This window comes from Tarenaya hassleriana, unplaced genomic scaffold, assembly GCF_000463585.1.
Source record: "Tarenaya hassleriana unplaced genomic scaffold, ASM46358v1 Cleome86, whole genome shotgun sequence".
In the NCBI taxonomy this organism is placed as follows: domain Eukaryota; kingdom Viridiplantae; phylum Streptophyta; class Magnoliopsida; order Brassicales; family Cleomaceae; genus Tarenaya; species Tarenaya hassleriana.
Window position 1 is genome coordinate 383,038 of NW_010971018.1, and position 11,324 is coordinate 394,361.

General features: G+C 39.0%; 2 protein-coding genes across 2 annotated transcripts; one reads left to right on the forward strand and one right to left on the reverse strand.

The window, feature by feature from the left end:
* The first annotated feature begins 4,277 nt into the window (after positions 1–4,277).
* On the forward strand, positions 4,278–5,126 carry LOC104803410 (pathogenesis-related protein 1B-like). Its single transcript, XM_010527343.2, has one exon. It carries the CDS (start codon positions 4,461–4,463, stop codon positions 5,007–5,009), a length of 549 nt encoding a protein of 182 aa, XP_010525645.1. The 5' UTR covers positions 4,278–4,460; the 3' UTR covers positions 5,010–5,126.
* Positions 5,127–5,181: 55 nt separating this feature from the next.
* LOC104803411 (pathogenesis-related leaf protein 6-like) lies at positions 5,182–6,603 on the reverse strand. Its single transcript, XM_010527344.1, has 2 exons — positions 6,258–6,603; positions 5,182–5,819 (listed from the first exon to the last, which is right to left on the reverse strand). The coding sequence occupies exons 1-2, from the start codon at positions 6,598–6,600 to the stop codon at positions 5,671–5,673; spliced, it is 492 nt and encodes a 163-aa protein (XP_010525646.1). The 5' UTR covers positions 6,601–6,603; the 3' UTR covers positions 5,182–5,670.
* Positions 6,604–11,324: the final 4,721 nt, after the last annotated feature.

An 11,324-nucleotide genomic window follows, 5' to 3' on the forward strand; every position in this document is an offset into this window, starting at 1 on the left:
ATCAGTGTAGATACTGTCGACTAGTCCATGTTGAAGGTAATCAAATGCTAGTAATGGGTTGGCTTCTCCAATGAAGATAGCCTTTGGTCCGGTTCTGGTCATTTTCGGGTAAAACCCCATGGTAGTGTGTTTTTCCTTGTAATCCACCAGAGACGCCCAATAGGACTGATATTTTTCGAGGGTTACCTTTTTCAGGGCCTCCTTTTCCTGTGTGGTTGGTATTTGAGCTATTTTGGGTATTTTCATTGAGGGTAGTTGTGCCCTTGGTTCAACTGGTTGTTTTTGGGCCATGGTTTTGTATGATTCGTTGAGAGCTTTCTGAGCCTCTTCTTTAGTCTGGAAAGCTTGGTGCGAGACTTTCTTTCCGCTGGTATGTTGCGAAAATATTGCATAATATTGTATTTTGTTTTTCGGTTTTTGGTACTTCATTATTACTGGTACGACCGTATTGGTCAAGATGGAGTAATTCTTTTCCATCTTTTATTGCTAACATGCATCCTGCCCAAACTTCTTTGGATGCATCTGTTTCAATAATCAGAAAGTCTTTGGTCGTTGGATTGTATAATTTTGGTAATATCTTTATATTTTCTTTTATATGTTTTACTAAATTTGTATCTTGATTAGTCCAAGACCATGGTATTTTGTCTGATATTTTCTTTTGTAATTGTTTTCGTTCTTTTGCTAGGGATTTGAGAAATCCCTGCTCGGAAACATAGTTAAGGCACCCAAGGAACCTTTGTATTTGTTTTCTGTCTGTTAATTCGTTAGGAAATTGTTGTATTTTTTCATGTACATTATTTGTTAGTTCAATTTCTCCTAACACTTCCTACCGACATCAAGGTGGAAGAAAAACCAAACAAATGGTATGCTATCTTCAGTGGACCATTCAGAGGAGTATATGCGGATTATGCAATATTTTCGCAACATACCAGCGGAAAGAAAGTCTCGCACCAAGCTTTCCAGACTAAAGAAGAGGCTCAGAAAGCTCTCAACGAATCATACAAAACCATGGCCCAAAAACAACCAGTTGAACCAAGGGCACAACTACCCTCAATGAAAATACCCAAAATAGCTCAAATACCAACCACACAGGAAAAGGAGGCCCTGAAAAAGGTAACCCTCGAAAAATATCAGTCCTATTGGGCGTCTCTGGTGGATTACAAAGAAAAACACACTACCATAGGGTTTTACCCGAAAATGACCAGAACCGGACCAAAGGCTATCTTCATTGGAGAAGCCAACCCATTACTAGCATTTGATTACCTTCAACATGGACTAGTCGACAGTATCTACACTGATTCGATGAAAATATTCGAAGAATTTCCAAGAAAGATGAAACCAATTATCAGAAATTACTTTGAACGATTCGCGAAGGAAAGAACTATTTTCATGAAGATTAAGAGTTCAATCCCGATCTTCGGAAAGGATAAGATTATACAGTCACAGGCAGTAATACACCTTGGAGTAGCAAAGGGAGAATTGCCTCCAAGAGATGATGCATCAGATTATGAGATTCCAGACGATTTAGAAGCTCATTCATTACTCGAAGTCTTTAAGGCATCAAGAAGGATCCTTGCGGATTCAGAGATCAAAGTCAATTATGCTAGCAGTAATGTGCTAATGATCACCTACAACAAAGAAATTATCTCGAAGGAAGAAATGCAAGCAGTAGCAGATTTCGAATTAGACTTCTATCATTTAGAAGGAAAATTCGCAGGACTAGAGGAATCTATCAAGGAACAACTCTGTAGCTTCCTGATGAGGTATGACGACCACAAATGCACTATCTGCAAAGAGCTAAAGGACAAGATAAAAAGGAGCAGCCAACCACCATCAGAAAAGTCTGAAGACATGTGAAATAAAGAAACAATGTGACTAGTTGTTGTAATATGTCGGACCCAATAAAAGATAAGGTTATCATGAACCTTATCTCTGTAATCTCTATTGTAAAATTATGTAATGCCATGTGTGTAAGTCGGGCCCCGGTTTGAGATTCTTATCCTAACCGATAGGGTTCCAAAGTTGTATAAATATGAGCTCTCTCCGTTTGGAGAACTCAGAGTGAAATAAACGAATTTGTTTCAGAACTCTCTCTGAAAGATCTCTCTCAGGAGATTGGCTTGAAGATCTATATCTTCTGGAGGCCTTGAATAGATTCTTTTGAATCACAAACCAATTACTCCAGAACTCTGGAACTAAACACCACCCCTGAACAATATCAAAAAACCGATCAGATCTCCGGATCACCAACGAGGAAACGATCTTCACCAACACCAACCGACAGGGATTATCTACAAAAGCGAATCAGGTATGGCATCAACTTCTGTATTCGATAATTTTATACAATCAGATGAAGAATACTTCTTTGATGGAATTATAGATATAAACAAAATACGAAAAATAAGCTTTGATCTTCAAAAAGATGAAAACTTCGAACAAACTATACTAGGAAAAATAAAAAAACAATTATCAAGAACAAACATAATAAAGTTTGGAATAATGGTAGGAGAAACACCAGTACCAATTGAACAAACTACAGGAGAACTCATTCTACCAATTATTAACAAAGAACAAATCTTAGAACGACTCAGAAATTGTCCCGAAAAACAAAGAAAACAAATAGCCTACATACACTGTAGTACTATTCAAATAATTATAAAATCAACATTCAAAGAAGGTATCGATTCTCCGATTACCTTTCAAATTAGAGATGACAGATTAACCAATTATAAAGAAAGTATTATAGCCGAAGGAAAAGGAAATCTTTCTTCTGGAAAAATTAAATTTAACATTAATATACAACTCGGATTATCATTGAAAGATAAAGACTTGGATAATTCAATAGTTATCCAATACAAACTAGATAGAACAGATTTCATGGAAAAAGGAAATCACCCTTTTTCTATAACCTATCAGATTAACTACGCATTAACCAATAGTCATCACAGTTTAAATTTTAGAAACAAAGAGATTATAGAAATAGATGATTTATTTAAACCAGTAATCTGTCTAAAAAGACCATTAACTGCAATAGAACCAGGACGGAAATCGTTGTTACGACTTAACCCAAGATTAAGTATACAAGAATCACCATCTCTATTATTCAACACTGAACAATCAGACGAAAACCAGGAAGATTACTCTAAATTACGAAAAACAATATCACAAATCAATAATCTTACAAAATGAATTTTAACGAAGACTTTATCGAAAAACTATCCTTATTAAATCTTGAAAGTTTACCATGCCTAGATCATCTTGAACAATTATTAGTTGAAACTATAGAAAGTATATTCAGAGAACGAACTTATGGAACAATTGAACGAAATGAACTTAATAAGGAAAATCGAAAAATAAGAATGATTAGTGCAATATTTAACGCAGTAAGAGAAATTAAACGAGATATTATAAATTCTGACGATTAAAATGGAAAAAATATACAAGAAAAATATCGAATTATTAAACGCACCAATACAATATTTAGAAACAGAAAGTAAACTAAGATGCATACAAAATACAATAGAAAAAGAACAAATTAACAATATAATTACAGAATTAAATAAATTAATTACAATAAAAGAAATAAAAATTGAATATTTTAGAAAACATTCATCGAAAGATAATTATAATGGACATTGGCTCCCATTTTTAGAAGAAACGCTAAACCGAATAAAAGAAATATTAAGTTTTTTCGAAAACGAAATAAAGTCTCCTGAATAAAATAACAATAAAATATAATTATTATATTGAAGGACAAAATTGGAATTATCAAAATTTCAAGGTCACCCTTGAAGTCAAAATGACATTTAAAGTCATTTTTGTAAATGCCCCCGCTTAATTTCATCATTTTTTACATTTTCTATTTTTGTTATTTTGCTTTAGATAGGATGTCAATATGTCTAGTTTATGCCGGCTGAACGGATCCAATTATAAACTTAAATGGAATTATTTTTTAAATGTATTAAATAAGTTTTGATCCATTAAACTCATAGATAGATTAGATTAATTATTTCACTAGCTTAATCGGGTTTCGGTTCGGTTATATCCGAGTTCGATTATTTCGTTTTTAGAAAAATTTTAATCGTTTGGTTTTTACATTGAATTCGATTTGATTTGATTCGATTCGGTTCGGTTTGGTTATATCCGGTTAAGTTATGATAAAAATACTCATTTTCGTCAGGAAATTTACAGTTTTTTTGGCTATTTTTTTATTCGGTTCAGTTAGGATTCGAGTTCGGTTTTAAAAAAATTATAATTGTTCGGTAATTCGGTTCGGTTATGTTTATGGGTTGTTCTGAATGCAACAAAGTAAAAAAATAATTTTGCGAATACGTTGTAATCTAAAACTCCTAAGAACCACAAATTTTTAATATTAATATTTTCCTCAATATCCTATAAATTACGCTTTCTCATTAGGCTATTTCCCCCTCCCGGAACACAAAAAGGGATGAAAAGCAAACATGATCCACAAAACCAGCATTGCGATTCTCTTTGTAATCACGCTATGCCTCAGGCTAATCCTTCCTTCCTCGGCCCTGGATTTCTCAATAGTGATCTCACGTGATGGCCATCGTCGTCCGAAATCGGCCAGAAGTTTGGCACGCAAGTTCTTGGACGCCCACAACAAGGCCCGGCGCGAGGTTGGGCTCGATCAGGTGGTCTGGGACGCGGATCTCGCGGCCTACGCCGCGAGCTATGCGTCCAGGAGAGCCGAGGACTGCGCCCTCATCCATTCCCACGGACCATTCGGGGAAAACATAGCGTGCGGCAGCGGGGAGCTGTTGGTGAGGGATGCCGTCAAGATGTGGGTCGACGAGAAGCGGTACTACGAAGATGATAACGCCACATGTCACGCGCCGTACGGCGGAACTTGCTTGCATTACACGCAAGTTGCTTGGAGAGATACCGTACGGATCGGCTGTGCCAAGGTTAGATGTAAGAATGGTGGGACCTTTATTACTTGCAACTATTATCCTCCAGGCAACCACGTTGGACAGAAACCTTACTGATGCGAACGACATCGTTTTGCATGGTTATACATCGGGATGACCATTTCGGGTTTAGGTTCGGTTATATTCGGATATTTCGATTAGAAGAAAATTATAACCATTCGGTTTTTATATAAATTTCGGTTCGATTTGGTTCGATTACTTTCGGTTCGGTCCGGTTAGCATTCGATTTTTTATTGTAAAAAAATCATTTTTTTCAAAGAAATTGTTGGGTATTTCAATTATTCTTTTTAATCAGTTCGGTTCATATCCGATTTTTTTAGAGTTTAAAGAAATTGTAATCATTCGATTTTTATATTGATCCGGTTCAGTTACGATAATGTTTTACTCGATTCGATTCGGTGCACTGCACGTTCTGAACTGGAATTTCAATCCCTTGTGTATGCCGTGTGTGAAGTATTGTAATCTTTAGTTCTACTCATTTCTAAAGATAAAAGAACATATTTTTATTGAAACCCAAAAATAGGTTTTTGTATATCTTTGGCTGTGATTCACCCGAATCCAAAGTTGTTATTCATAATATAGATACATAACATTATTTATATTATTTATTATCAGATTCCGAGATTAGTCTGGATCTTGATTCAGGACACTTGATTACAAAAAAAAAACATTATTTATCACTCGTTGGACCGACTTTATACAATTGTTATAACATCGGTTAATACGGGCGCTCGCCAACGTAGTTGCCGGGAGGGTCGTAGTTGCAGGTAACGAACCAGTAGCCATCGATGCATTGAACTCTGGCGCAACCTAGACGGACCGAGTCTCTCCAAACCACTTGCGTGTAGTGCAAGCATTGTTTACCTCCTGTCCCAATGTCAAACCACTTCTACCGTTATAACATTAAATAGAAAAAACACGAGTTTTTTTTAAATTTTGCAAATAAATATATGAATTTCTAATTTTGTATAAAAAATACACAAAATTTGATTTTTTTTTGCGTAAACCCACAAAACCACTAAACTCGATTGGTTTTTTGTGTGGTTGTATGGAAAAAAAATTAAATTTCGAGTTTTGTGTATTTTTATACAAACGAGTATGGATTTATACAAAAATTTTCAAAATTTGTGTATTTTTATACGAAAATAATAATTCATATATTTATTTGTTAAATTTTAAAAATTCATGTTTTTTTTGGCTATACTCCCTATTTGTTATAATAGTGTAATTGGTAAACAATTTCTTGAATCTTGACACAATTCACATTATTGGTCAGATCTGCTTCCTATTATATGCATATATCACCTGTGCAGGAATTTGTAGTATAGTTGTAGTAAAGTTTCTCGGCGACCCATAAGTTGACGGCGGCAGTGCCGGTAAACGAGCCACTGCCTTTGGCTAAGTTCTCTCCGTACGGTCCGTTTGAATGGACGAGACTGCAGTCGGAGGCTCTCGAGTTGGCGTAGCTTTGGGCATAGGCCGCGACTGTGTCGTCCCACGCAATGTTCGCAACACCGACCTGAGTACGCGCCGAGTTGTGGGCATTCAGGTAGCCTTGAGCCGTGTTTTGCCCGCTCGAGACAACGACTTGTAGACCGATAGCGATAGCAAAGACAGCGACACGAAACAGAGGTCCTAATGTATTCATATTTGTTAGTTCTATATATATATATATTTTGTGTGTGTGTGTGTTTTGTGAATGGTGTTTGTAGAGTTGACGTGTTATTTATAGGCAAATGCTTGGATGAACGTTATAGGGAAACTTTGGAATTCAGATTACTTTTTGATTAATTTATGCGATTAACCAAATTGATAGGAAGGGTTATCGTAACTTTTATATATTTCTAAGCAACCATATGAGCATAGCCCCTCGACATGTAAATTCTAAAAGATAACGTAATAAACTTTCGTAGAAATTATCTGTGTATTTGACCGAAAACAAATATTGTATTTTTTCAATTTTGATAAAATAAAATCTGAAATTTTTTTAGAATAAAAAAACATTAAACTTTTCAAATTGTCTAAAATAATGTATAAATTATTTTACACATCTCAAATTAAACAAATGAGCTGACGTGACATATGTGACATATGAAAGTTGTGACATGAAATTTTTTTTACATCAGGTTCATGGGCGTCCATGATGATATGTATGAGGGCATATTCTCCCACTGGTGTGATTAAAATTTTATAATTTCTTCTTAAAATTTTAGATTGGATGAGAAGCGGGACACCAGATGATGGCAGAAACAAGAAGCACATTGCGAAGATCCTCCTCCAGGTTACAATTTATGAGTTAAGGAAAGAGAGGAACCATCGTATATTCGACAACAAGTGAAGAACGTCAGATCACATTAAATGGAAGATCGACCGAACCTTAGGAATATACTACTATCTGTCAAAAGATTGTCTCCTAAAATTGATAGAGTCTCATTGCTTTCAGATTGGTATTATTTAACGCGAAAGATGCACATATAGAACTTTTGTCGGATGCAAATGTTGGAAAACACTTACCACTTTGTTTTGGGTTCCACAATCTTTTGTAGACATACAAAAGTCCGGTTGTAATTTCTTTGTTGTAATTTCTTTGTACTTTTCGTTTCTATTATCTTTTCAGTTTATAATACAAATTACCTTAAAACCAAAAAAAAAATCATAGAATACATTCGTGAAAACGGGACAATCTCCCCAAAGTACGAAATAAAATCCAAAACTGGTACAAGATATTAGTGTTCTTCCAAATCTGGAAAAGTTAGTCAACAGAGGGAGGTGGTAAACCTAAACTTAGTGAACGACTCGGGTTGGATCTGAAAATTTTGCTGTCACAGAAAAAAGGTGTAATGATATCCCTACAAAGAGCATAACATCTTATCATTGATCACATGGTTTTTTCACCGGTTTTCTAACGTCGCGCACTTCAATTCTTCTCACATTCTAGGCATTATAGGATGTTAGATGGCCATGGATAGATTTTTTTGCTTGTTTTTCCTTGCAGGATGATTCTACAAGAATTCTCACAAGCGTGACACGAAAGAACAAGATTTCAAGAAGCCTCGAGAAGCTCAGAAAAAATTGTTCAACTCCGTCGCGTGGTGGGCCCATAAACCACATGTCCCTGGATCGAAACCAGGTTCTGATACCACATGTACCAGACTTAGTTATTTCACGAACTATCTGTGGGTTACTCGTATAATTCCTCTGTAACGAGTAAGTCTTTGGGTCGAATATTTGGGAAAATCGGGCTTTGTTGACTAAAGTGTTTGTACAAAAGGTCGGATTACAAGGGAAGTCTTTTTGGGAACTTTGGCCAACTTCGGATGGCCTTCCCGAGCAACTCTCCCACTCTATTTATACATGAGCCAACCTTACAAACCAACTTAACGGACGACCGAGATTTATTCAAGTGGACGGTCCAGAGTGTGCCATGTGTCCATCCAGATTCTTCCCCAAGGTCGGTCGCACAAATCAGTGGTCTGGACGCTCTAGAATTTTCTCAGTCTCTCTCGTCCGATCTGTCTCAGACGCATTCTCGAAGTCTCTAGAAGCTTCCAGAATTCTCCCGTATCTTCCCGCCTCCCGAATTGACCTGAATTCTCTAGAACAGTTCGGACGCTCCCGGATGTGACTCTCATGCACTTTCTTGAATCATCTCGGTCTCGGACAGTTTGGGCCGGTTGGTTTCGTCCCGAATTAGCCCACAGACACATTTTCTTACCCTGTTACAGCCCGGAATCTGCGAAAATCTAGGCCATAACATTCTTGTGACACCCGTAACCCGTGTACAGTATACGGGCTGTGCCACATGGACAAATAGTAATAAAATAATAATAGGGGAGCAAAAATACGAAATCCAAAAAAATATTTTTAAACAAACCAGGGTAAGCAGCGGAAAATACAACAGGCGATCAGTATCGCAAAATAACACATGTCCGAATAGTTATAATTAACCGTACAAAATGCGGGAAATACGAGTCCCGTAACCCAAAATGTAAATCCCGTACATGATGCTGCCTCTCTCAGGTCGTCGTCTGCCGGGTGCGCTAGGCGTAATCCTCGTGATCTGAAAAATGTAAACCACGAGGGCTAAGCACAACTACTTAGTGAGTAGCCCGGGTTGAACCCGGTGTTAATTCGATAATTCACAACCAACAAACAACAATGATATCCATGTATAACCACATCACATCAGTCATAAATATGTCAAACACAATCATACCCATATGACATCGCATCATAGGGTTAGCCAAAGATCCTAGTCATATCAACATGACTAGAAGCGTCTCACACACGCCCGTCACTCGCGTGACGTTGGTCATCGCATTACATGCGACTACGCGCGTCTCCTGCGCCTGTCACTCGCGTGACCTCCGATGTCAAGTCCATGACACAACGGAAATACAAACATACCCGTATGGAGTCCACCATAGGGTCCAGCCATAACCCTACTCAAGTCCATGACTAGGGGCGTCTCACACGCCCGTCAAGTCCATGACGATGGCCGTGTCAAGTCCATAACACAATAAACACAACACCCGTATGGAGTCCACCATAGGGTTCTGCCCTAGCCCTAGTGAAGTCCATGACTAGGGGCGTCTCGCACGCCCGTCAAGTCTATGATGTTGGTTGTCGTGTCGCACACGACTATATCACAAACACAATCATGCTGCACTCGTCGCACGAGTGAGCTACAAACATGGCAATCAACGTGCATATCTTTCCAATACAATCACGCGTACCGCGGTATTCGGCCCCTTAGCGATCTACTGTTTAACGTCATGCAAACTACCCCGTATAGTCATGCAACGAGTCACTCACATCGTTGAATCACACATCTCACACACGCGGAATTTGAAAATCGTTCGAAAAAAGGTTCCGTACCCTAGAACGGTCGGTCCAGGGTGTGGACCGGTCGGTCTAGGGGTGGTCCCATGCTGTCCCGGGGTCTCTCGGGATAATTTTTGAGGTCTGGAATGCAGACCGTTCGGTCTGGGGATGCCAGACCGTCCGGTCTGGGTCACCAAGACCGTCGGGTCTGCCAAAACAGACCGTCAGTTCCAGCTCTGTTCTCTCTCGCGAAACAGTTTTCTGGTCCGACTTCGTTTGGCCATATCTCACTCATTTCTCCACCAAATTACGTGTCGTTTGTTGCTAAATGTTCATTGGAATGTCCTCTATCTAATCCAAGCAACAAACCATCGAAATAACACAATCACATCGACGAAAAACGAGCTCACACAGACGCAACTCGAGCCACTCACCTCTGTTTTGGCTCAGATCTGGTTTGACCGGATTTCGTGGCGTTTTCCGGTTTGTTCCTCACCGGAAACCTCTCCTACACAGTCTAGGGATGTCCCCCCTTGCTTCTCCGAGCTTCCCTTGCGCTGGGTCTCCTCCTTTCTCCCCCTTTCTCTCTCTTTTCTCTCTCTCTCTCTATTTCCTCTGGTTTCAGTCCGGAAATGGCTGAGTCTGGGGATTGAGGGAGGTTTATTGCGCGTGAGCGAGGCGTAATGGGCTCAAGCCCAGGCCCAAGGTCGAGCCTGCAACGTCCTGGCAAGGTTGGATGGTGATTTGACACCGGTGGGGTCTGGGAACGCAGAGAAATACGCGTCCCAAGGCAGCAAGTTGGCCACTTGCGTTCTGCCCAGCAGACCATCCGTTCTGGGCCTGGAACGGACGGTCTGGGCCTAGTTTCGGCCCAGCTCCTAGCTCGTTCGTGGTCCTCTCCGTTCTGAGATTTCTGGTCCGTCCCGACTGACTTCGATTGCTCCGTTCTCACTCGTTTCTTATCCGAATTGAGCCCCGTTTGTTTCTACACCTTCCTTGGAACGTCCTCTTTCATGTCCAATCAATAGATTATTGAAAACTCACGTTTACACTGTTAATTGTAATACTCTAGGAAGATCCGTGATATGACATTTTGACTCTGTATTGATTCATTGATTTATGAATGCATTACATTCCCGTTATATGATTAGCATGTTTGTTATATTTCGGTATCCTTGAATCATTATAGAATGATTCTAAACACTCTGGTCAGTTATCATTGTGGGAACAATGATGAATTAAGACTAGCATGAGGTGTGATCGATGCATTGGATGCATTTCACAATCATGGGTACTCGTTGTGAACGAGTGACTGGTTGACCCGCATGAGATTGTCACATGGACAGAGTCATGACTTGAATCTCATACAGCGGTTCGTTCTTGGATCCTCAGACCTGAGATGTCTAGAGTATCTAATATGAGGAGTGGCGTGTCTTGACTGCGTCAAACGTCGTCTTTAACCAGATGATTATAACGGCGTTGATCAGACACGTTCACGAATCATATGGAGATAATAAACATGCAATATGAGACTTGTCACCTCCTCAA

What these genes read in the sequence shown, in the direction of transcription:
- LOC104803411 (XM_010527344.1), bottom strand. Translation starts at nt 6,600, where the DNA reads ATGAATACATTAGGACCTCTGTTTCGTGTCGCTGTCTTTGCTATCGCT. An exon ending in TACTACAAATTCCTGCACAG is followed by an intron (nt 5,820 to 6,257) that starts GTGATATATGCA and finishes ACATTGGGACAG; the next exon opens with GAGGTAAACAATGCTTGCAC.
- LOC104803410 (XM_010527343.2), top strand. Translation starts at nt 4,461, where the DNA reads ATGATCCACAAAACCAGCATTGCGATTCTCTTTGTAATCACGCTATGC.